The following is a 21729-nucleotide window of genomic DNA, read 5'->3' as shown; positions in this document are numbered from 1 at the left end:
AGTGTTATTGGTGGATATAAGAAGACATTTTTTTACTTTTTTAAAAAAAGTTTCAGTTTTAGGCTGCAAATCAAAGTCAATGATGTCTAGGTGGGCTAGCACAACAACAATCTGTGGCACAGCAGGGCTCCTCTTCCCAAAGAAGGACTGAGCAGACAGCTGCTGCAAAAGAAATATGCCACATCATGATGATACTATGAAAAAATTTATAAATAAGCCATAAACCATAAGCAATCAAGATTAAGCCCACTTTGAGTATTTGTGAAAGAAAGCCGTAACATAAGTGTATATAATATATCACCTATAAAAGAACCCACCAAAATATGCCATGAAGTGTATAAAAACTGTCATAAAGGAAGTTACCATATTATGGTTCCTCGCCCGATAAAGGGTTAAAGTAAATTAAATGTCCATATAAGTCACAATATGAGCTGTCATTGCTAGATTAAATGTGTGAGAGATTGAAAGAAATACGACGCTTGTGTTCATGCTTACCTAGAGAGCGTTCTCAGACTATGTTTATTGTTCTTGGAGGGTTTCAGGGGGAATGAGCTGGGAATGATGGGAGTTGGAGTCCAGGGGAGATTGTTGCAAGCAAGGAGGATGCAGGGATGTAAGGGGGGGGGGTGAGAGAAAGAAAAAAGAAACAGAAGGATGACATGACAAGACACGTAGGGAGGAGGGAGAAAAGACAGTCAGTTGACCCTGGAAGAGAGTGATTAATCATGCACATGCAGAGACTGGCCACACCACATTTAAATCAATAACCATTTCTCCCCACACCGCACCAACAATTAAAACAGACACTGGTATATGTTAAGTCAGAAAACAAAGACCCAAGCAAACATCTGAGCAAACAGTTAAATATTTACAGGAAAACCAGAGAAAATTCTGCTGAGCTTCTTGATTCATACTTTTCCCCATTAAAACGAAATGTAAATGTTGCTTTACTCTATCACATTTCATATTTTTTGAAGCAATACACTATTCTCCCTTAACTGCAGTGTGCCGCTGCCACGTCTCTGAAGTGGTCAGCACTCACATGTGCTCTGGTCAGGGTTGGCAGCAGGCTGGGAGCTGGATTGTGTTGCCATGAATGGCGGTGGCAGTGCCAGGCCAGACCTGTCAGCTAGGCTGGCATCAGTGTAGTGATTCATGGTTTGGGACAAGGTCAGGCAGGAAACGCTGTGTGTTGTTGTGTGTGTGTGTTTCTGTCTGTGATGCTATTTAAGCTGCGGCCGACTGGTGTGCAGAGTTGGTGCTATGGCCGTCTGGGTAAACAGGAAATTGTTGGTCCGTCAAGATTAATCTTACCCACACTCCCCCTTTCCTGGCACATTGCTGCCAGCTGCTGTGGGCATGGGATGGCTGCCTCAGAGGCCAGATGGAGGGCATGGACTTTAGTGCCAGGCACTACATTTACTATGTGTGTGTGGGTGGGTGACTGGGTGTGTGTTGTGTCAAACTAACCATATGAAGAAAGAGAGAAGTGATAGCAGCTGTGAATAGACATCGGCCAACCCCTCAGACTATGTCTTACAGATCTGACCAATTTTTACTTAATTTATATTTCCATCGAGCTGACTATATAGAGCTATAACTAATTAACAGGCAAAAGTTTCAGTTAAAATAAAATGAAAAAAAGATGATTAACAAAAGGCAGTAGTAAACTTCTAAGTTCACAGTGCAGTTCATTGCTTTGTCTTACCTCCTCAATTGGGCTAACTGCCCCAGCCACTGCTCTGGTAGAGGTTTAGAGGGGGCAACAGATGGAAGAGGAGACGATGAGGTCACAGTAGAGGTTGTGACCTCTTGGGTATAAGGCTTCATGCTTGTAGGTTCCCCAGTAGACAGGCCACACACCTTGTCCACCTGTGGGAAAGACAGAGCAAATACACACACACACACCTGTTAAGACATATAACAGCATGGTTGGAGCTGCAGGGCGACTTCCATAAACCGCCAATTGGCACCTGCACAGTTGAAAGCATATTAAACGCAAATAGGTTATAAGTGAACACGTTTTTTTAGAGTGATGCCATCAGTTTGGTTGAGAATGCACACATTTCAGTTGAATGATTGCAGGGTGAGAAGAGGTGAAAAGAATTATGGAACAGAGAAGTTCAGAGTAACGGACAACATGGGAAAACGGTGGGCGTGAAGTGAGGGATGTGATGAAAGAAAACGGTGTGATGAGTGAGTTATTGGCGGGAGGGCTGACAGTAAATGTAGAACATTCCACTACCTCATAGAGGTGAGTGCACGTGTGCACAGTTGGCAATGATGGCGAGTATCTCCAGTGGGCTATTAAAGCCAGCAGTGGAGAGGAGGAGACAGTGGGGTCATGAAAATTAAGGGGCGTGTGCTTCAAACCAAGAGGTAAAATCAATGACAACTCATTGGCTTAAAAGCCTCTGGCCAGTGTTATTAAGTGGTCCTCAATTAGCCAGAGAGACAGAGTGTAATGGCTGTTGCACACAGGACTGAGAAACTCTAGTGATCGATGCATATCCACCGTTTTGTCTAGAGAGATGAGTCATTGTAGCGAGTAAGGGCATCCAACAGGAATATGTAATATTTAGCAGCACCACTTATTCATCACTGATTTAGAAAGAGGAGGCTTACAGTAAGAAGCAGCGAGAATGATTCAGTTCAACTTCATTGAAGGAGCGTTGCCTCTTCATTCTTAGTGACGTTTTCATACATACAGTAAACCACACCTAGACTATTCCCAGATTCCCTATTGTGTTTGTTTGTCATTATAAGAATGTCGACTAAAAATATTGTTTTGTCATTTACTTTGCTGGTAGGTTTGGGCAACTAGCGCATCCACAGTACAACAACATGTGACAATACCCATACCAATTTATTAAACAACACAGTGATCAACGCTGACACTAATCCTCCTCTCTGGACCTCCCTATAGCGAAAATATGAAAGATATTGTGCAAACTTTGCCACAAAGTGTTTAGGATAGCCTGTGAGGGGGCCAAAACAATGGAATGCACAAACAAATACATAAACTTAATTTGGGAAGGAGCTGGCAAGCATCTGTGTTTAAATGCTTGGTTGAAGGGGTGTGTCACATGCTGGGAAGAGTTTGGATAAGTAAGTCTGGAAACAGCTGAAATATGTGTTAACGGTCACAAAATGTGTCTTGCCAGCCTGCTAAAAATACACTTTCCCTCCGGGGTGAGACAGCTCCGTCATCTTGTGTGCCTTATAAATGGAGTTTAAATGGAAGTTTTCACATAGCAGCTAGCTATTCTTGAGCAGAGGGGTTGTCAGGAATCCAAGAGATGCTTCCTAACAGCATAGCTAACTAGCCGAACATTTTTAATCTTCATTGCTCTGTTTGCACTTCACTCTTCACTCCGGCCTTTCTCTCCTACTTGAGCTTAACTACGGTCTTAAATCCTCTGTTAAGGCAGACGCTGGGCACGGGGATGGTTGTTTTATTGCATTAACCTTAACTCCCTCTGGACCAATAAAACATGCTCACATGTGGTAGAGCTGCTCACAGTCATGCATACACAAAGCCACACACACACACACACACACACACACACACACATTACATTGTGGCAGTGAGAAAAGATAGAATACAGCAACTGTTTTGGCCATGTAGCCTATCTACACACTTAGCCGAATGCTCTTTGCATGTTGCAATGCTTTTGCAGACAATTACTGTTTAATTCATTTTCATACCGTCTGCGCAGCATTATGTGTTCAGACATTATTACAACACTTGTAAATTTCAAACCTCTGAAGGAATTGCTTTATGAAACAAAGTTTGCCAAATTAGAATATCTGAGCAAGGGTAATGGCTAACAAGGATATTTAAAATTTACAGTTTAAGTTTATAATTTGTCGATAAGCCTGGAGCTTTCAGTATCACTCAGTCCATAATTATCTACACTGGCAAGTACATGAGTGTTTGTAGCAACAAATAAAATGACTCAGTACAGCACTGTTAATTCCAAGAAGCAGTGATGCTATAAATGTCAAGGCAAGTACTTAGCCAGATGTGGTTCAAGTGAACCATCCTTATTTAGCAAAAAATACATTTCTATCAAATAAATCCCAGAGATTTAAAAGACACATTTCAGACAACATACAGTCCCATGACATCATGTCCAGGCTGCAGTGTTTGGGAGGTCTACGGCACTGTGCGTGTGAAAGAGAGAGTGTGTATGTTTGAAAGTGGTGAACCTGGCAGCTGTGCAAAGGGTCGAGCATAAACCAAGACTGGTCAGTGACAATAGTTGCTGTTTTTTAATACGGAAATATTGTCCACTTCATTGTGGACTAGGACTTTAAAAAGACAATCGTGGTTAAATACATGTACAATAAATGGGGACAAAAAGAAAATACCTACCTTCTCACTGCTAAATACACTACAGCAAATATAAACACACCACAACATACCCAAGCAGTACACAGAAAAATATCCACTGTGCTATTATATAGTATGATGCCAATTACTTAAAAGAGCAGGGAAATAAGTACTAGGCTGTAAATGTTTGTTTATTGCCACTCTTGGGCAGCCTTGTGCCTCCTAAAAGTGTAAAATTATGTTTTAAATGCACTTCATGAGACCAAAGGCGATACAAACATAAAATAATTCACATGAATAACAGCCAAAAAAGGTCAGAGCTCCAGGTTATCATTACTCTGCAGTGGTGATAAATGGAGGATTAGGACAGGATCTAATTCTGACATTGTGAACTTTTCGAAGAGGCAGACTACAGTTTTAAATCCAATGCCATTTCTCACCTGCCTTTGCATGACACTTTGCTATTCTCTGAGACAAAAATGTAAACATCCGTGTAAAATATGGACATCAAGAGGAGGTCACTCTCAGTTCTGTTTGCATTACCCCATTATTTTTACAACCAAACCACAGAGAAGAGGTTCAAAAATCCATTACTTTTGAAGAGGCCAGAAGAGACTGAAGAAAGGCCTGCATTTCAAAACAAAAATGCTGACACAAATCATTCTCATGCCTAACTAAGCATACAACAGTGTAAACAGACCACAAAGTCATCGCAGGGAAAATAAACAGTATCCTGGTTATGGATCCTCTTGAGAAATGGAGACATACTCCTATAGGTTGGAGCTTATGACCACATAATCCTGAGGGCCAATCAGACTGCAGGTTGAATAACGACAGGGGCTAGAACACGGCCATAAATCAATTATCTCTTGACCTGATGATGGCGTGAGAATGAAAATCCCGTTTGGGAGCAGCATGGGTCTTTGGTTTTGTATGTGTATGTGTGGGCAGACACCTGTTTGTCCTCGTTATACCTCCACAATTTCAGCTATTTTGCAGAGCATTCCATATATGATTGCCTGAGGACAGAGACTGATGGAGGGGGCAGATTGGTGGGATGCATGTCATCCACATAGGAAGACTTCAGGGAAATACAAGGCATGTATTCTATGTGCGTTTGAGCTAGTCAAATTAAATTAGATTTCTTCTGCTAGGGACAGAGTGAACTACGTACATGTGTTTTGCTGTTTTGCATATCAACAGAATATACAATAGTTAACTCAAACTAAATCATTTATTTTTACCTCACAAAAGGTGTCTGCCAGGATCTGTTTCTCAGGAAGTTTTTAACTCAAAATGTATATATGTATTTGTGTGTATCTGCGCCCATGCAAATATCATCCAGAGTCAAGCCAGTGTAGGAAGAGTGCAGCTCCAAGCTAGCCAAGTCCAGGGCCATCCCTCCTCTAGGGGAGTATTGGTTTACAGATAGCAGCGGTGGTCTTGTCTTCCCAGTTTATTTATCAAGGGATTACCCAGTAAAGCCAAGGGAACTTTCTCAGCCCCCCTCTCACCCCAAGCACATTGCACTGTGGGATGAAGAGAGCTTGTTCTGTCAGTTAAGACCGCCCTCTTTCACTTTTTCCATAGTTTGTGCGCATACAGTTCGGTCACCTCACGCTACCGACTGTTTGGGAACAATACGATATTTGTTAGATCTGCAAAAGTGAACAACAGCTTTTCTAGTAGATACACAGGCCTTTCCACTACAGCAGTTGGCCAAGTGTATTGAAATAAAAAAAAACAGTCACATACTGAGATTGTGTTATATTAGCTGTTCCTGACCTTAGCTAAAACAATATACACTTTTCAACCAAGCCTTAGGAATTGTATTCATTTATCACAGTTATGCATCATAGGGCTGGATGGCCTAAATCAGAACTAAAAACCATTGGATCTGTGCTGTTCCTAATCCTAGGAATTCATATAAAGTTTTTTTGCAGCGTCTCATTGGTGTACATTGTGTACGTGCTCGTGTAATTGAGCATGCATATGTGCAAAGTAGCACATTTTATGACTTTAATTATGGCAGGAAGCTCAAAACGGCTAATTGCCTCTGTCTTCATTCGTATCTCTGAGAATGGCTCTTGAGACTGCTGCTTACATCCATTATCCAAACCACAGTCACTGTCATCTCAAATATTGGAAACCCTTAAACCGTTTTTTCTCATAACCATGAAATATTCACTTACCAGTAAAAATTAGGAAATTAAATTACATTTCCGTAAGTGACAGTAAAACATAGCCTACTGCTCTCAAAGACAGAAATCAAAAGTAGCAACAGTGCTCTCCTACTATTTGGGTTTCGATACATGAGGCTGTGACACAGAGTCAGAGAAGAGATGCACCAGAAAAACAGAATCCCCAATTCAGCATCATGTTGGACCACCTTTGGCATGGTAATTTAATTCAATATCTATGTTTCAGTGAGAGTTATGCACAATAACCAACGCCCAGACTGAAAAAAAGCAAGCAAATGAGAGTGAACGCAATTAGCTTTATTTGGTATTTACTTAATTGCGGTTACTAACTAAAGAAGAAAAAAAAAGCAGAAGAAAAAGTGCAATCAGTAGCCAAGTAGTGGAATGATTAGTGGGAATGCAGAGGGAAAACCAGGCCACTGATTCACATGCCGCACAGGAAAATCCTTGTTACTTTGGCAACATGTTTGTTTATGATGTTTTCTCCAAAGAAAACCCAAGGCATCAATTTTATTTGAAATGACTGGGTTTTTTTGCTGTCGAGAATCACGATAATTGTGTTTAAACAAGTAACAATTTCCAGCCCTAATTGCAACACATATGAAAATAGAAAGGGAGGGCCCACTACTTGTGCAGGATCTCCGTATTCACTGAGTGAAAATAAGAGAAATCATCAACAACCTTAGACCTACTCTTACTAATATATTCTTTAAGGCTTTCAGGTATGTCTGATTTTGTTCAATCCAAATGACGAAAAAGGTGATGTATAACATCCAAGAATAATCATGTATGTACAGCAATGATCCAGCCAGATACAAAATACAAAATTTGCCTTTTATTTACGAATTAAGGTGACCACTTGAATTTTGCAGGACTAACAATATTGTGGTGGAGGCCTTGAGGTTAAGGAAGCAAGCTTGAGACTGGAAAGTTGCCAGTTCAAACCCAGCTCCATCTGGGACAATCTGGGTGGGTTAAGGGAATAAGGAAGTCTCTCTCCCCCCTCAACAACACTGTTAGGCTGCGTTTCAAATCACACAAAAAGAGACAGATGTAAGCTTTAATGTGTTGAGTTTAATCAGACCATTATAGCCTCAAACAATCAATCCAGGACTAGGACAGTATACTTACATTTTCCGTGAATAGAACAGATAGCAAGGTACGCTAACTGTAGTGTGCCCTCCAAACAAATAACATGTCTGGGTTTCCAGAGACAATGTAAAGTGGCTCTGGGTGGAACAGGCAGGGATTATATTAAACCCTGATTATATACAATGAGAGGTTTACAACTTAAATGATGAAGATTGCTGTGTGTAGAGCCAGTTGACAGATGAGTCACTTATATATAGCTACACGTCTCCAGATATAAGATTTATGATAATGTAATTTATGAGCCATCAATAGACATTGTTCTCTGTGATTAGACCTGTTGATGATAGTGAGTCTTGAGTGACAGACAGAAAACAGTAATTGCATGACTCAAGGATGGTGCAAAAGGAGGTGGGTGACAAGGCCTAGGACCTATTTTTACATGCACTCATGAGCATTTCTATGGTTTTCCTGCTGAACACAAGATCTCTCATACTTGAATGTAAAGTCATTTTCAGTGTACGTACACTGTCGGCTTCAAGTTTCTACATCACACTAGTATAAGTTACAAATTGGAGCAGAACTGACTTGCAAACTATTTATGATGTCACAATTCATGGTCTTAGGCCCACCCTTTAAAATCGTATTTTCAGTGAGCACAGAGAAACGTTCTACTTTCAGCAGATGAATGTGAAAACATCCTTGTAGTGTCATACTTTGCACGTACATTATTCTGGACTGTGCAGCTCAAACATTAAACTGTAGGAGCATATTTTTGAATGGAAGAAGGCTTGAAGTTCTTCTGGGCAGGAAAGATTAAAGCTGGAGACTATGAGAGCAGGCGGTGTGTGTCATATAAACTGTAAAACATAAATTCATAATCAATTACTGAATGCCAAAGAAATACAAAATCATCTATTTATGGCTTTGGCTCCACCCTAAACATTGTGTATTTTGAAGATGATATTGTGTTCTAGCTTTAAGCCAAAAGCTAAAATAGTCTTCTTCCTATTTTAGTGTAAAACATTCAGCATATACAAAACCCTCTGAACCACTCGTGGGCTAATTGTGACAGCTTTCCACTTGGCCTCTCCCAGAAATCCTTGAGAGAGTAGAGATGATTTACAACACTACTCTTTTCTCCATGCCTTCTTTTCTCCCTCTCCCTGCCAATTCTTCATTGCCATCTTTTTAGGTCTCGCTTCATTCTTTCTTAATCACTTTGTCTCCATCTTTCTCTTTAGTCTTCACTCGGCAGTCTCTGTCAATCAGCCACCCCCACTTCCCCCTCTTTTTCCCTCTCTCTTATCCGAAATGATGTCAGTGCTAATTAAAGAGAGCCTCGGTCCCTCGTATATCACAGGGAAAAGTCCTTGAGATTCCAATCAGTAAAGAGAACATTGAGTTTCTCTCTCCACACTGAGGCTTGTTTACTCTGATTAAATCACTCACAGATGATCTAAAAATGAGAGCCTCTCATTTTTTTCCCCCTTGTAAATATAGGTGTTACTTTGCCGTTTGTTGACAACATTTTCCCATCTTTGTAAACAAATTTACGAGAAATTACAGACACAAAATGTGGCAAGATGTCTCAGAGGATTCAAGTGGTGTTAAACCGCAGAGATGGAGGACAAGGGCCAGGAAAAAGGGACAGGGGAAGGTCAAGCGAGTTCATCTCGCCTGTGCCTGCGATATGGTGGAACATATGCGCACAAGCAAAGAAAATAAGCGCGTGGATAGCACCGTTGAGAGTCCACGTGTCCGTTTGAAGCCTTCCAATGAACCAGCAATTGCCACTATAATCATAACACAGATGCAGTAGGCATTCACATTAAGTTCACAGCAGCAGCTGCACGACATTATCATCATACCAGCTAGCTTAAGTTTAAAGACGCTCAAACACCAGGTCAGCAGGCACCAAGGCATCAGGTGAGGTTGTTGGGAGAGTTCAGACACATACAGGGATGGCAGGGGATATTTAAAGGGTGACAGAGATGGAGGGGGAGAGGCATGGAGGGGTCAGAACGAGGGCTTGCAGTGTGATATTGAAACAGCTTATAGGAGGAAGAAGCAATACCACATAATGAGGTGTCCTGATTTACTAGATAATAGATAAGGTGGAGGCATGTCACTCATATCATTTTTCTCAGTCACAATTTAAATTTATTGCCCAAATCAAGTTCTCTCATAAGCCATAAATCTCATTGATAAACAGCATCAACATATTTGTGCGCCTGTCAACCCTCTTTTTTTTTCTTGTCATCTCTCTCTCTCTCTCTCTCTCCTGTCGTTTCTTATTCTGTGTGAAACAGTTTGTCGGAGCAGCAGACCTCAGGCTCTGAGGGAATACCCCACATCATTTAGTCTCCGTTCTGTGAACAGCTCATCAACTTATAATCAACTACATATCTGAGAAATGACATGATTTCTGAAATTATATGATTCCACCGACCCAAGTTACAGTTAAGGACCACTGCTTTATGTTCAGAGCCGAATTTAATGGCCCAGCAATCCATCATATGACGACCGCTCACTGTTACAACATTTTTCACACAGAGGAGAGGAAATGCAGGATTTTTTTTTTTGTGGTGTTGAGGGCTGCTGCATATTAGTAGTAAGGCAAACACTAAACGAGGGAAGAGGAGAACGAGAAAGAAAAGATGTGCGAGGGTGGCTGAGGAGAAGAGAGGCTGCACCCACCATCATTAGCTAATGGACTGCTGAGTAAGTCAGTCATTCAGCTTGAGGGTAAGACTGAGTGCCAAAGGCGCACACAACTTAGGAAGATGGGTTAAGCTTATAGATTGGCCATGAGCACATTTTGAGTAAGCTAACACTCTGGAAACAGTCTCAAATATTAAATCCAGAAACCATATACAGTATAAAAGCTAATCCTTTTATATAAGGGGAACTCTGGAGGTGCGTCAGCAGCTGATGTCAGAGTGCAATTTAAAAATTAAAAAAAAGACACCTGCACACTTACTTATTATTCTTTATTAATATATTAGTTAAAATATGGTTTTGTAATTTTGCATTTGCATTTTTTTTAACATGCCCTATTACAAAAAGTACTGACTGTAACGACTAACTAACATGAGTACAGCTCTGGTTACATTTTAGCTACACCTGTAATTATTTTTAGTTTCCTTCTCTTGTATATACATTTATTTAAAGGGAAATACCTAAACTGTCAATTTTTAAAGTGAGATTATGCCAAATTAAGTATGGATAAATAATGTGTAAATTGTAATTTTTTATTTAGTATCTGGAAAATATAGTGAGAAACTGTTTCTAGATAAAATGCTTGTTTTTGTATTATCCAATCACATTGAGAAAAGATGAGAAAAATCATAAAAATCTAATCCATTTTTTTTTATATGCTAATTGCTTTGCTGCATTGCCCACAATGGCTGATACATACTGTACCTCCGTATGGTAAAATAACTGATGGGACGCTGATGGGATTGCTCAGTCCTATGCTGAAACTATAAAAATATAGGGTTGCAGAGAATGAGACAGGGAAAGTAAAATTTAAAAAACTGTGATAACAACAAAGTTTATTTTCACACCAATGATATCCTTTTATATTATTGTGGGATAGAGTAAAATAAAAAGTGCTTGCAATGTAAGCCACTGTAGTCTGTTGAGGTGCCGCCGTGGTGAATGGAAACCTTCCAGCCATCCCACTGGCCCTTGTTTCCATTATCTAAAGGCCCAGGCTGCTATTATCATTCCTCCATAAGACTGTAATGAGAAGCTGGGGTAAAACCAACAAGCGGATAAGGTAGACCTGCATATAAACTGCTCTAATCTGGACCACTGGTACTATTTTCTCATAAGCAGACTATAAAGCGCTCAGTGAGCAACTGACTGAGTGAATAAATGAAGGTGTGAGTGATTATATGCTTCTCTGTGTTAAGATTTATCCTAAAGTCTACTCATCTTAAGCAAGTAGCAGATAAAGTTCCCTTCCAGGTCATATGAGCCATATCATTTTTATGGTCATGTCAATAAACAGCAGTCTGTGGCCTCTTAAGCACAGTTGACTCTGGAGGGAGAAGATGAACTCAACAGGGCAGCATTCAGAGGGAGAAAACCTCACTAAACATTGGAGCTACCATTTCCACTGGGGCCCAATAAGAGTGGCCACTTTTACTGGACATTTTCCAATTTTCTCCTAATTGTGTCTACTCGACATAATCCAGCCCCAGGCTCCCCCAATATCCATAACCATAACCACTTCCCTGTGACCCGCGTTCACGCTCCATTTCAATAAGAGCAGGAATGTGTTAAAACAGAATCTATCCTTCTGCTGCCCCACATAACTATCAATAGCTGCCTTTCAGTCTCACATGCGCTGCTAGTATTGTCAAAAGGTGTGGGCTGCACATCTAGGCTCTGTACAGGACTTCTGAAAACCTGATACCTGCGCACAGCGTGGTGATGTGTGTATGTACAGTATATGTGTTATGACCCGGGTCCTGCCCCATGACGTATTGCAACCTATAGTGCAGACTCTGTGTAGTCTGCAGCTCTCTAAGTGAGAGAGAGAGCAACCACAAAATGGTTTGGGATAACATCCCAGTGTAAAACCACACAGTCACAATAATTCCTTTAATAACAACTCCATATAATATTCTGACTCTGCAAAAAACAGTTACTTCTTTGTGCTTGACTTCACATGTACAGCATAAGTTATAAAAATCAACAGTACGTTAAGCAAGGTATTTGCACTTTATTTGCTTTGCAGTAAGATAGTAAGGATAATAGGTGTTTAAAATTGGGTGTATGTCTGGGAAGGGGGGTATATGGAGGTGTAAGGGTGAAGGTGGCTACGCTGACACAGTAGTTGTGCACAAGAGACTTAACAGTTTTCCTTGACAGGCCACTGTGGCTTTATAAAAACATACTGTGATTTAAAAAGGCCATGGGTTCTAGGTAGTACATGGCAATAGACCTGTGTGTTAGTCTGTGTGTGGGTAAGGGTGTGCGTCTGTGTGTGTGTGTGTCTGAATGAGTAAACTTCGGTGATCGTGTTTGTACTCCAGCCTGGGTGAATGGCTAGAGCAATGAGAGCACCGAAAATGGGAACCACCAGTGTCCGACTGGGGGCCGCCTCCTTTATCAGCAACAATTCTCTGGGCCCTTTTTTCCAGCTGGCTGGGTCTAGTTTGTATGGCCTAGCTGGAACCCTTTCAATTCTGTCCCACTTGTCCCCGTGCTGGACTCCCTGCTCCAGGATTGCCTGCCACCCCATGAATACCAAGCAGGCATACACACACATATGTACATACACACACGAAGAACAAGCTGGGTCTCTCTCTGCATAGTTTTGTTAGGTCAGTCATCAAGCCTGGTAACCAACCCTCCTCAGTCTGCGCGTGCATGTATATATACATTAAGTGTGCGTTTAATGTGAGTGTTTAATTTAGAATCATCCAGGCTCTGTGATGTTCCTTCACAATTTTAAAAAGACCATACCAGTGGTTTTGCATGTTTAAGCCCATTAACCACAAATTACTTGCATTTTATGTTACTGCCAACCATTTTCCACTAGAATTGCTATACATGTTAGAGGTGTTTTTCCACCTCCCAGGCGGACATTCATTTCGGTTCATTCTGGTACACTATGACCATTTACTTGCAGGGAGTATTGAAACTTGCTTGACAAAGATAATCTGTCACACTAACCACCTTGTCATAGCTATTATTTGTTACTTCATTATTGCACACTGATTGCTGCATTTTATGCAGGAAGTTCAAAATGAGTAATTTCTTTTATTTGTCTCCATAGTGCCTTAAAGAGTAACTTTGGTATTTTTCAACCTGGACCTTATTTCCACATGTTTTGTGTCAAAGTGACTAATGGGGACAAGACGTTTTGTATTTGGTATTGAGCGAGAGTGCTGCAGCTGCGAAATGGGCTACAATGTAATCATTATGAGCAATCACGCACCATCAAAATACGTCCATTACAAGTGCTTGTTTTTGCCACTGACTAGCTCAGATTGTTATTATAAGTGTTTGACCGCATTATGAAAAGGACCCTACAGACAAATTACATTCTTCCTGTACCTTTCGCTTGATTTAGTCTGTGAAATCTCCTCTGTGGGCATAGGGTCACAGCATAGTGTCACTCACTCTAGCTCTCTCAGTGAGTGATGTAAGGGATTACAACTTTCATTCTTTAATTCAATAATTACATTAAGTAATCCCAGTAGTGCTCCGTTACTTTGACATTTTGGGAGGATTGCTTCTTTGCTTGCCAGGAATTGAATAGAGAGATGATATTAATTTTGTTTGTGTTCAGTGGAGAGACTGGTCTGGACCTGGCAGCTCGGAGCAGGAGTTTAGGTGGGGAGAGGCAGCTAGCCTCTGCCAAAAGAACAGAAATACAAATTTTGAACTCTGTAATATGTAATTGTTAATGGGCTAAAACATGCAGAACTAACTTTTTCTTCACTAAGTCACCAAAGTAATGACTTGTCTGTGAGAATAATTGACAATCGTTCACTGGAAGACTGCAACTGTACATTAAGTCAAACCAAATAGCCAAGTCAAAGTTTAATCCACTAACAGCTTGCACATTAAGGCTTCTATACTGTCGTCTTACAGTCCAGTCCACTTCTGGGAACAGTTCCAGTGTAGACGTGTCCACAAGTGGTTAAAGATATTAGGGAGCTGCACCGTACATAACCCTGTCAACATCTGAAGCATTGTTCTTCCCCTCTCTGGTCCCATGTTCAACACATTCATATCACAGAAAGCTTTTCCAACTGAGCAAGTCAAGGTGTTGACAGGATATTAATCATAAAAACTCATATCTGTAACCTGTCATAGCCAGCTAATGAGATGTAGCGAGGTGGGGATGAGGATAAGATAGACATAGACTGGGAGAATAAACAGAAATAACACAAGGCTATTCCCACAACTCGGGGAAGTCTCGTCCAGCCACGTACTGAGTAAAAGAAAGCATGATGTCCACTATTCTCCAGCTCATGCCCAGAGGACATGCATTTATAAGTGCTCCTATAGATTCATTTAAAAACAATAAATACACATACACTGCATCGACAACCACGCCTGAAAGAGAGATGGAATGGGGACTGACATGCTAGTAAGTATTTAGTTACGTTTTTCTTGATGATGCCTTCTGTTCCTTGGTGTATGACTCATGTTACCTTACACCCTTATGCATTCCTCAACGTTTCAATTTAGGTATACAGAAAGTCAGGTTCTGTTTAAAATATGAAGATATAGATCGCAGTGTACTGTATTTACTGACAAAGCTGACTTCAGATGCCATCTCAAATAAAGCAAATTATTTTTACACATACACATCTGATGTGTTATATATATTACTTTAAATACGTGTAGAGATTTGATCCACATTCACACACATCATTCATGAAAATGTCTACATGTTGTGAACATCCAACTTAAAACTGCATTTAACATAAGGCATATGGTAGCACTCACAGCATGAAAGAGAACCAAATCCCCATTTTAATCGGCAACTTTCCTCATTTTCATTGTAGTAAATTAGGAATTCATAATACTTCCCTACAGTCCGACCCTAAACAACAATGGTGATTTTATGCTGCCTTGCCATTTTGGAAAATTTGCCTCTAACTTCAGTTCAGCCGGTATTTCTTTGGACACTGAACTTTTATTGTATTTTTTTTTTTTTGTATAAACATATTTTTCACTTAATAGTTTCAACACTGTGCAAACATTAATGCAGTGTGCAGGGTTCTTTGTTGCACGAGTGGAAAAAATACCTCATAAATCACAGGCGCACTGCTAAAGCTTTCCAATCAATACACCAAACATTGCCAAGGTATATGTATAAAACAAAGATGTTAAACAAAAAGGTTTGTAGGTTTTTTTTGCATGTGCCATTAAACCTAGTGTGTACTCACCGTGGCAGTGATGAGTGGACCATGGAGCTGTGCGTAGAGCAAGGCTTCATTAACGTGCCCTCTGACCCCCAGCAGGGCTAGTTCCATGCTGTGGTGCCCGGCCATGGCATGGGTTAGTTGCTCCAACAAGCTGGTATACCTCCTCCAAGGCTGATCCAACTCCGACACGCTGGCCAAGCAGCCGCGCATTACATTCAGACAGTATCCCACGCAGGGCTTGATCAGCGTCAAGCCTCTGCAGTGGGAGCAGTACACCATCTTCACCAGGCCCTTCACACACTCTTTGCTCAGGGTGACATGTTCAGTGGCATTCATCACCTCCAGACCCTCCTCCAGGGCTAGGGCCAGTTGTCGCCCGGCTCCGAGTGCCCCAGCCAGCTCTTGGGCCATGACGACTGGATGAGGCCCAAAAGGGTTGACATCCTGCCTGATCATACGGAGACAGTCGCCCATTTCACTGCCCATCATCATGCCGCCTTCAATGCCTGGATTGATTAGCCGAGTGTAGACGAGTGGGAAGAGGTTGTTAAAAAATTGGTGAACTGACACCTCCACAGAGACGTTGGCCCCACGGAGGTAGAGGGAGAGTGAGGAGAAGAGTTGGTTAACGTGGGGTAGGGCATGGCGGGACAGGGATGAGTAGGTTCCCTCCAACAGAGAGCTCAGGTGGCCCTGAGAGAAGGATAGAAGGTACTGGAACATGTCTGCAAGGAGAGCAAAAAAACAACAACACAGAGATAAGAGATAAGAGGAAAGACATTTCATATGAGAAGAATATTGAAAACCCTTGATGACATGATCTACAAGCTCTCCAGGAAAAGGGTAAGGCATTTAAAACGCAAACTCATATCCAAAACTCTGGCTCCTAACCAGCCAGCCTTGGCTTGTGCGTATTAGTAAGTGGGGTTGAGAAACCAGTGTCAAGTTTCCCTATAATGCGGCTGGATATCATGTGTATGAAGTGATCACCCCAATAACTATGTCTTAAGTAGGCAGTCTGTCTGAGAGAGTTGTACGAGTTGTCTCTGAGAGAGAGAGAGAGAGAGAGAGAAATAATTGAACAGTATCCTTTGCATTTTCTGAGGTAAATACTGTATATTCCAGATTCTACAGGGGTCACACACAAACACACACACCCACACACACACACACACACACACACACACATACAGAGTTGAATAATCCTATTCTTATGTCATTTCCTGGTGAAACCATGAAGCTGTAAAGCAATCAATGATGTCAGTGCGGAGGCTGATTAGTGCCAATAAAGTGCCACTTCTTGCTAAGGAAGATACTGTAACGGAGTGGAGACGGAGTAGAAGGAGTGACAGGAGGTTAGCAAGGGAAAAAAGACATGTAATATAGAAAAACAGCTTGACTCTCTTGCCTGTCAATTTCTCTTCCTTTTCTCCGATGTACCCCTTTGTCTAACCCCATTTGCACTGCTCACAGACATTTATTTTGAATAACTACATTTTATTAAACAGTAACTACAAATCAAAAATGATCAGGCAGTAAAACGGGCGGTCTTGCTTATTACCATACATGAGGTCACTTATATAGCACAGCCTAACTCATCCCTTCCATCTCCTTCAACTTAATCGTGTAACCAGCAACTCCACACATCCATGCTTCTGTGTGCAACGTGTGTATGTGTGCGACTGTATGTACATGTATGTGTGTGTGTGTGTTTGTATGTGTATGCGTGTCCTGGACACAACACTCTCCTATGGGGTGTGATGTCAGCCTAAAAGCATGCCAGGGCATGAAGGAGCAGTAGCAACTGTACAGAAATTGAGACAGGAGAAGGAGGGTGTCGACACAATCCCACCACCACCACACACACGGACCTCGGCACGGCAGACGCATTGCGCACGGCACCGCACGCCACACATGTAAATCCAGACATTAAATGAAAAAAAAACCAATGCCTAAGCTCACAGTGTCTGACAATTCTGCATATGTTTCTGACCGCTAAACAATTGTTATTAATCATGTACTGTGGTCTTTAAAAAAAAGTTTGATGGAAGTGAAGCCTGATGAAAACACTTACACATTAATTTACGAGTGTAACTCCTTCATTGTGAATGTACCCCAGCACAGTGATTGTTACCAAATGAATATGTGTTTGTGTGTGTGTGTGCCTGTGTGTGTCCAGCCCCTCCCAACTCACAGACAGAAGGATAACAACAGTCATGTCCTCCTCAACAGCTGCACTAATATGACCGCTGTCTGTGACACACGGGGACTCCCCACTGGCCAGTAAGAGGCACGACTCATTTGTAACGCACCAGAAAACACCGTCGTCATGATCAGAGCTAGTCTCGCACACACACTACATTTAAAGTTGTAGCCTGTTGGGTTTGAAGAGCGTGACTGCGTGTGACAGAAATAAAGCAGACAGACATGACAAGTAATGGTCTGTTAGGGATTATTACTGTAAAGCAAGGGGTGATGACTTGTAGTCTGACTGTATGCTGAGAGCAGTCAGAAAGACCTCCAGCTAGAGACCGACCAAGAAGATCAACAAAGTGCAAAAGCAACATGAGAAAAACCAAAAGGAAGGGAATAAGCAAAAATTGCATCAGGCTGGCAGAGAAGTTACAGTTTCAGTTCCACTTCAGTGTCTCCTAAGCCTGTGGGGCCACAGAGTTGGTACCAGTGTGAGGTCTAATTTCTTTGATAGCCACAAGAAGTTTACACCACAAGATGTACCCACAGGCTTATGTTACACAGCATTACATAATGTTATTATAAAATTTTCATGCTCAGAAATACCACAGTTTAATCTTACTCTTTATAAGGCGTGGTGGGTGCAAAACAAAACCAGATTAGTCTACATGATGAGACAAAGCGAGTTTTCTCGAGAAGGCGAGAAAAGAAGAATCTAAGTCTTATACTTCTTGAGCACTAAGACTGGATGCACAACTTTTAAAGGGTTTATGACAGGATCATTAAATCCTTAAGACATTCCATACTTGTTAAAAAAGCTTATTTTTATTGCCAAGAGAGTGACACAGAGAGAGAACACGAAAGAGGAAAAACGGGAAGAGAGAGGGAGACCGCCAGGAAAAATTGGAATAAAAAGAGGCGACTGAACTTTTGAACAAGGAAAAACAACTACTGTACAAGTGGACTCCACCTTGTGAACATGCTCTGACATCTGGATTCATTTGGCCCCTGGGTCCGGTGCACTTCCCTGTCTCTCCATGGCTGTTACTTCAAACATGTCCTTTTCTGAATGTACAGAAGTAGGACAAAAATCCACCTTTCTTTCTCTCTACACTCCCTCTGAAAAAAAAAACCTGATCCCATGATTCATTCATTTTCAACATCAGTTATTTTCTGTTCTCCATCAAGTTCTCTCCCACGCTCAAATGGATCCTGTTTCTCATTCTGTGATAAATCAAGTGCACAATCGTTGCGGGTTTCTTTGCACTTTCCAGTACTGGGAAACAGTGCGATAACAAAAAACAAGAAACCAGCAGCTTTTTAAGTCCTAACTACCATTGCATGATAGTCGGTTGGGTTTGATTGTTCTGTCTGACCACTATGTCTGAATCTGGATTTTGACCACACTCCATTCAGACACTCAGTCGTGGGTGGCTATCATTACCATGTCACAGTCTCCCATCAGTAAGCCTTTTGGGAAATAAAGTCTGGCTGGATCGAGGCTATTTTGCATGAAGCAATTATCTTTAATTTCCACGGAAGTCCAAAATTCAAAACACATAATTGTCAAGCTAACTATACGGGAATAAATGAACAGGCTTGCTTTGTCTGTGGCCCCGTGGGGCTAATCTGACATGCTCTCTGCTTGGAATAAACAAGGTATTAAACAGATAAAAAAGCATGGCAAAGTGGAAGAGACCTCTGTCCTGCAGTGACCTAAACTAAGTATTTATGTCTCTGTGATGGGATGGGATATTATACCATATCTTTCCACGAATGCCATGCCAAGGCCACTTTTCTGAGATCACTGGGTTTGATCATAAGAAGCTATTTGTACTTTACATTCTGCATGGCAACCCAGTGTTTTACTGGCACAATTAAAGCTTAAGTGTCACCATGGTGAAGCTGCCACAATAACTGACTCAAAACATGCACAGTGGCAGCTCTGTGATTTAAGTCACCACTATGGCGTTCCTAATTTCTAAGCCACTTTCACATCGAGAAAAATGTGTGTGTAGTCAGTCTTACTGAGCAGTATTGTCACAGTTTGAAGAGGTCATTTAAGGCCAAGGAATCAAAGCTGGGTCGCCAGAACTCACAGCACAGGACATGTTGAACAAAAATACCCTCACGGACCAACACTGTAAGCGTGTGGGGTTGGACAAACTGATTAAACTGTATGACTAGTAGTAGTTGTTGCAGCAAGTTATTTGTTAATGCCTTTTTAAAGCCCCTATGTGTAACACTTGGAAAAATCTGACTCTAGAGACTCATAATAGTGGTAACAAAAAAGACACGGTGGCAGACAGCAATGCCGCAAAAGTTACGTCACTTACACATGTGTGCAGCGTTTACTCCCCAGAGCTTACAAAGTGTGGCTAAGCTTCACAGCAAAATGTTATAACTTAGTGAAAATAATTTATGAAAATGAGAAAGTCTGTCTAACTTGACAAAGCATTTCCTGAAGTGTGAGAAAGCAGCATTTCTAAAATCCCTAATCATAATTCCCCCTGAATAAGCTCATGTCAGTATGTCGAATTTAATTAGACACAAGTGTACAACAGCAAACATTGCCCTTACAGTATATTTTTGTTCTTTATTTACCCTTCAACCAAAAGGAAATGTAACATGTTTGACCAAGTCTACCTTAGCTACTCCTGTAAAATCCTGGAAATGTATTCTGTCCCATTAGATGAAGATATCAAATGTTTTCAGATTTGGCCTGTTTAGTGATCAAGAAAGGGGTTCTAGAAATGTTGCGCAATGAAATGGTCCTTCAAGTTTTTATTGTAGTGCAATTAAGCCTTTGCTTTTAAATATACAGCAAGCCAATTATTCATAATAATTAAAAACTCTACATACACAAAATATATAAAGTAATATTAGCTAGATCAAATAATGAGTAAACTGTAAAAATACACACAGTTGCAAAATGCACTGGAAAATTTCACGTGTATGCAAATATTTTAACTGAATTGATCATGAACTTGAACTTTCCCCATTCTAACGAGTTGCATAGTCCTGTGATAGAAGAGTCTTTCTGTGTCATGAGTGACACTGCATCTTTTAATAAGTGTAAGCGAGTACATGTATGTGTGTATTTTTAAGTTCATGCATGTAGACCTGCAGAGTTGGGTGTGCATATGTGTGTGTATGCTCGCGCGTGCTTGAAGATGCGGTAATATTGTGATAATGAGGTAGGAGACACTGTTCTCATACCATGAAGCTGTGGGCCCTTCCTATCTTGGCAATCAGACCCAACTGGACCTGACCAACCTTTTTCTCAGGCAAAGCATTTTAATCCTGCCACAGGCTTGGGTTTCAGACAGGTCACCACACAGATATATGACATAGTGACACATGTGTAGATTACATATCCTTGTTTTAATTAGTAGAAATACTGTACATAGGGCCATCTCCCACTCAGCACTGGTCATCTTAGGTTACAGGGGAGAGCTGCAATGTCATACAATCTCCCAGCCTCTAACCTTTCAACAAACAGTTTAATGGTAATAAACTATTAATAAGTCAATGAATCAATCTGTTGATTCATCATACTTGCGTGGCAAAATCACACGTCTGAAGTCTAAAGTGGGAGCATGACTCATCTGTCAGACAACACGCGCAGACATGCTGTCCATGCAAATATGACCTGCACAAACTGGGGAGCTGCACTCCTGCCAAAATCACTGTGACTCTACAAGTCCCTTAGAAAACCCTTTAATCACAAAAGTGTGTGCACAAATTTCAGCGAAACCCTGGCCCCAAATCGTAATATGATTGTGTTGTCCTATCAGGGGGCTAACAGGTGGGATAATGAGCTTGAGAGGGAGCACAGGAGGAGGTGGTGGAGGAGGGGGAGGAGGAGAAGGTGGAGGGAGGGGGCAAGCTCCCCATCTCTCCATCAGCATTCCAGTAATTAAAAAGACAGCCAAGCTATATCAAAACTCTGAAACATAAACAATTCCACAGATGCCAGGGGCATTCGGGGTGCACTGGGCTATAATGT

General features: G+C 41.3%; 1 protein-coding gene across 2 annotated transcripts in view; it reads right to left on the bottom strand.

Annotated features, from left to right (window-relative positions):
• gpc5c (glypican 5c) overlaps positions 1-21729 on the bottom strand; it is a 92355-nt gene that overhangs the window by 51415 nt on the left and 19211 nt on the right. The window contains exons 3-5 of one of the 2 annotated variants that reach the window (XM_035670090.1): positions 15549-16252; positions 1709-1872; positions 496-552 (exon numbers count right to left, since the gene is read on the bottom strand). In XM_035670090.1, coding sequence (XP_035525983.1) covers positions 496-552; positions 1709-1872; positions 15549-16252 — 925 coding nt within the window. The remainder of the gene's footprint in view (positions 1-495; positions 553-1708; positions 1873-15548; positions 16253-21729) is intronic. The other variant, XM_035670091.1, reaches the window with a different exon arrangement.

The sequence above is a fragment of the Morone saxatilis genome, unplaced genomic scaffold (genome assembly GCF_004916995.1).
Source record: "Morone saxatilis isolate NCDOM2014 unplaced genomic scaffold, NCSU_SB_2.0 Contig23, whole genome shotgun sequence".
In the NCBI taxonomy this organism is placed as follows: domain Eukaryota; kingdom Metazoa; phylum Chordata; class Actinopteri; family Moronidae; genus Morone; species Morone saxatilis.
Note: the sequence above shows the minus strand (reverse complement) of the source record. Positions and strands in the feature narration are given on the sequence as shown.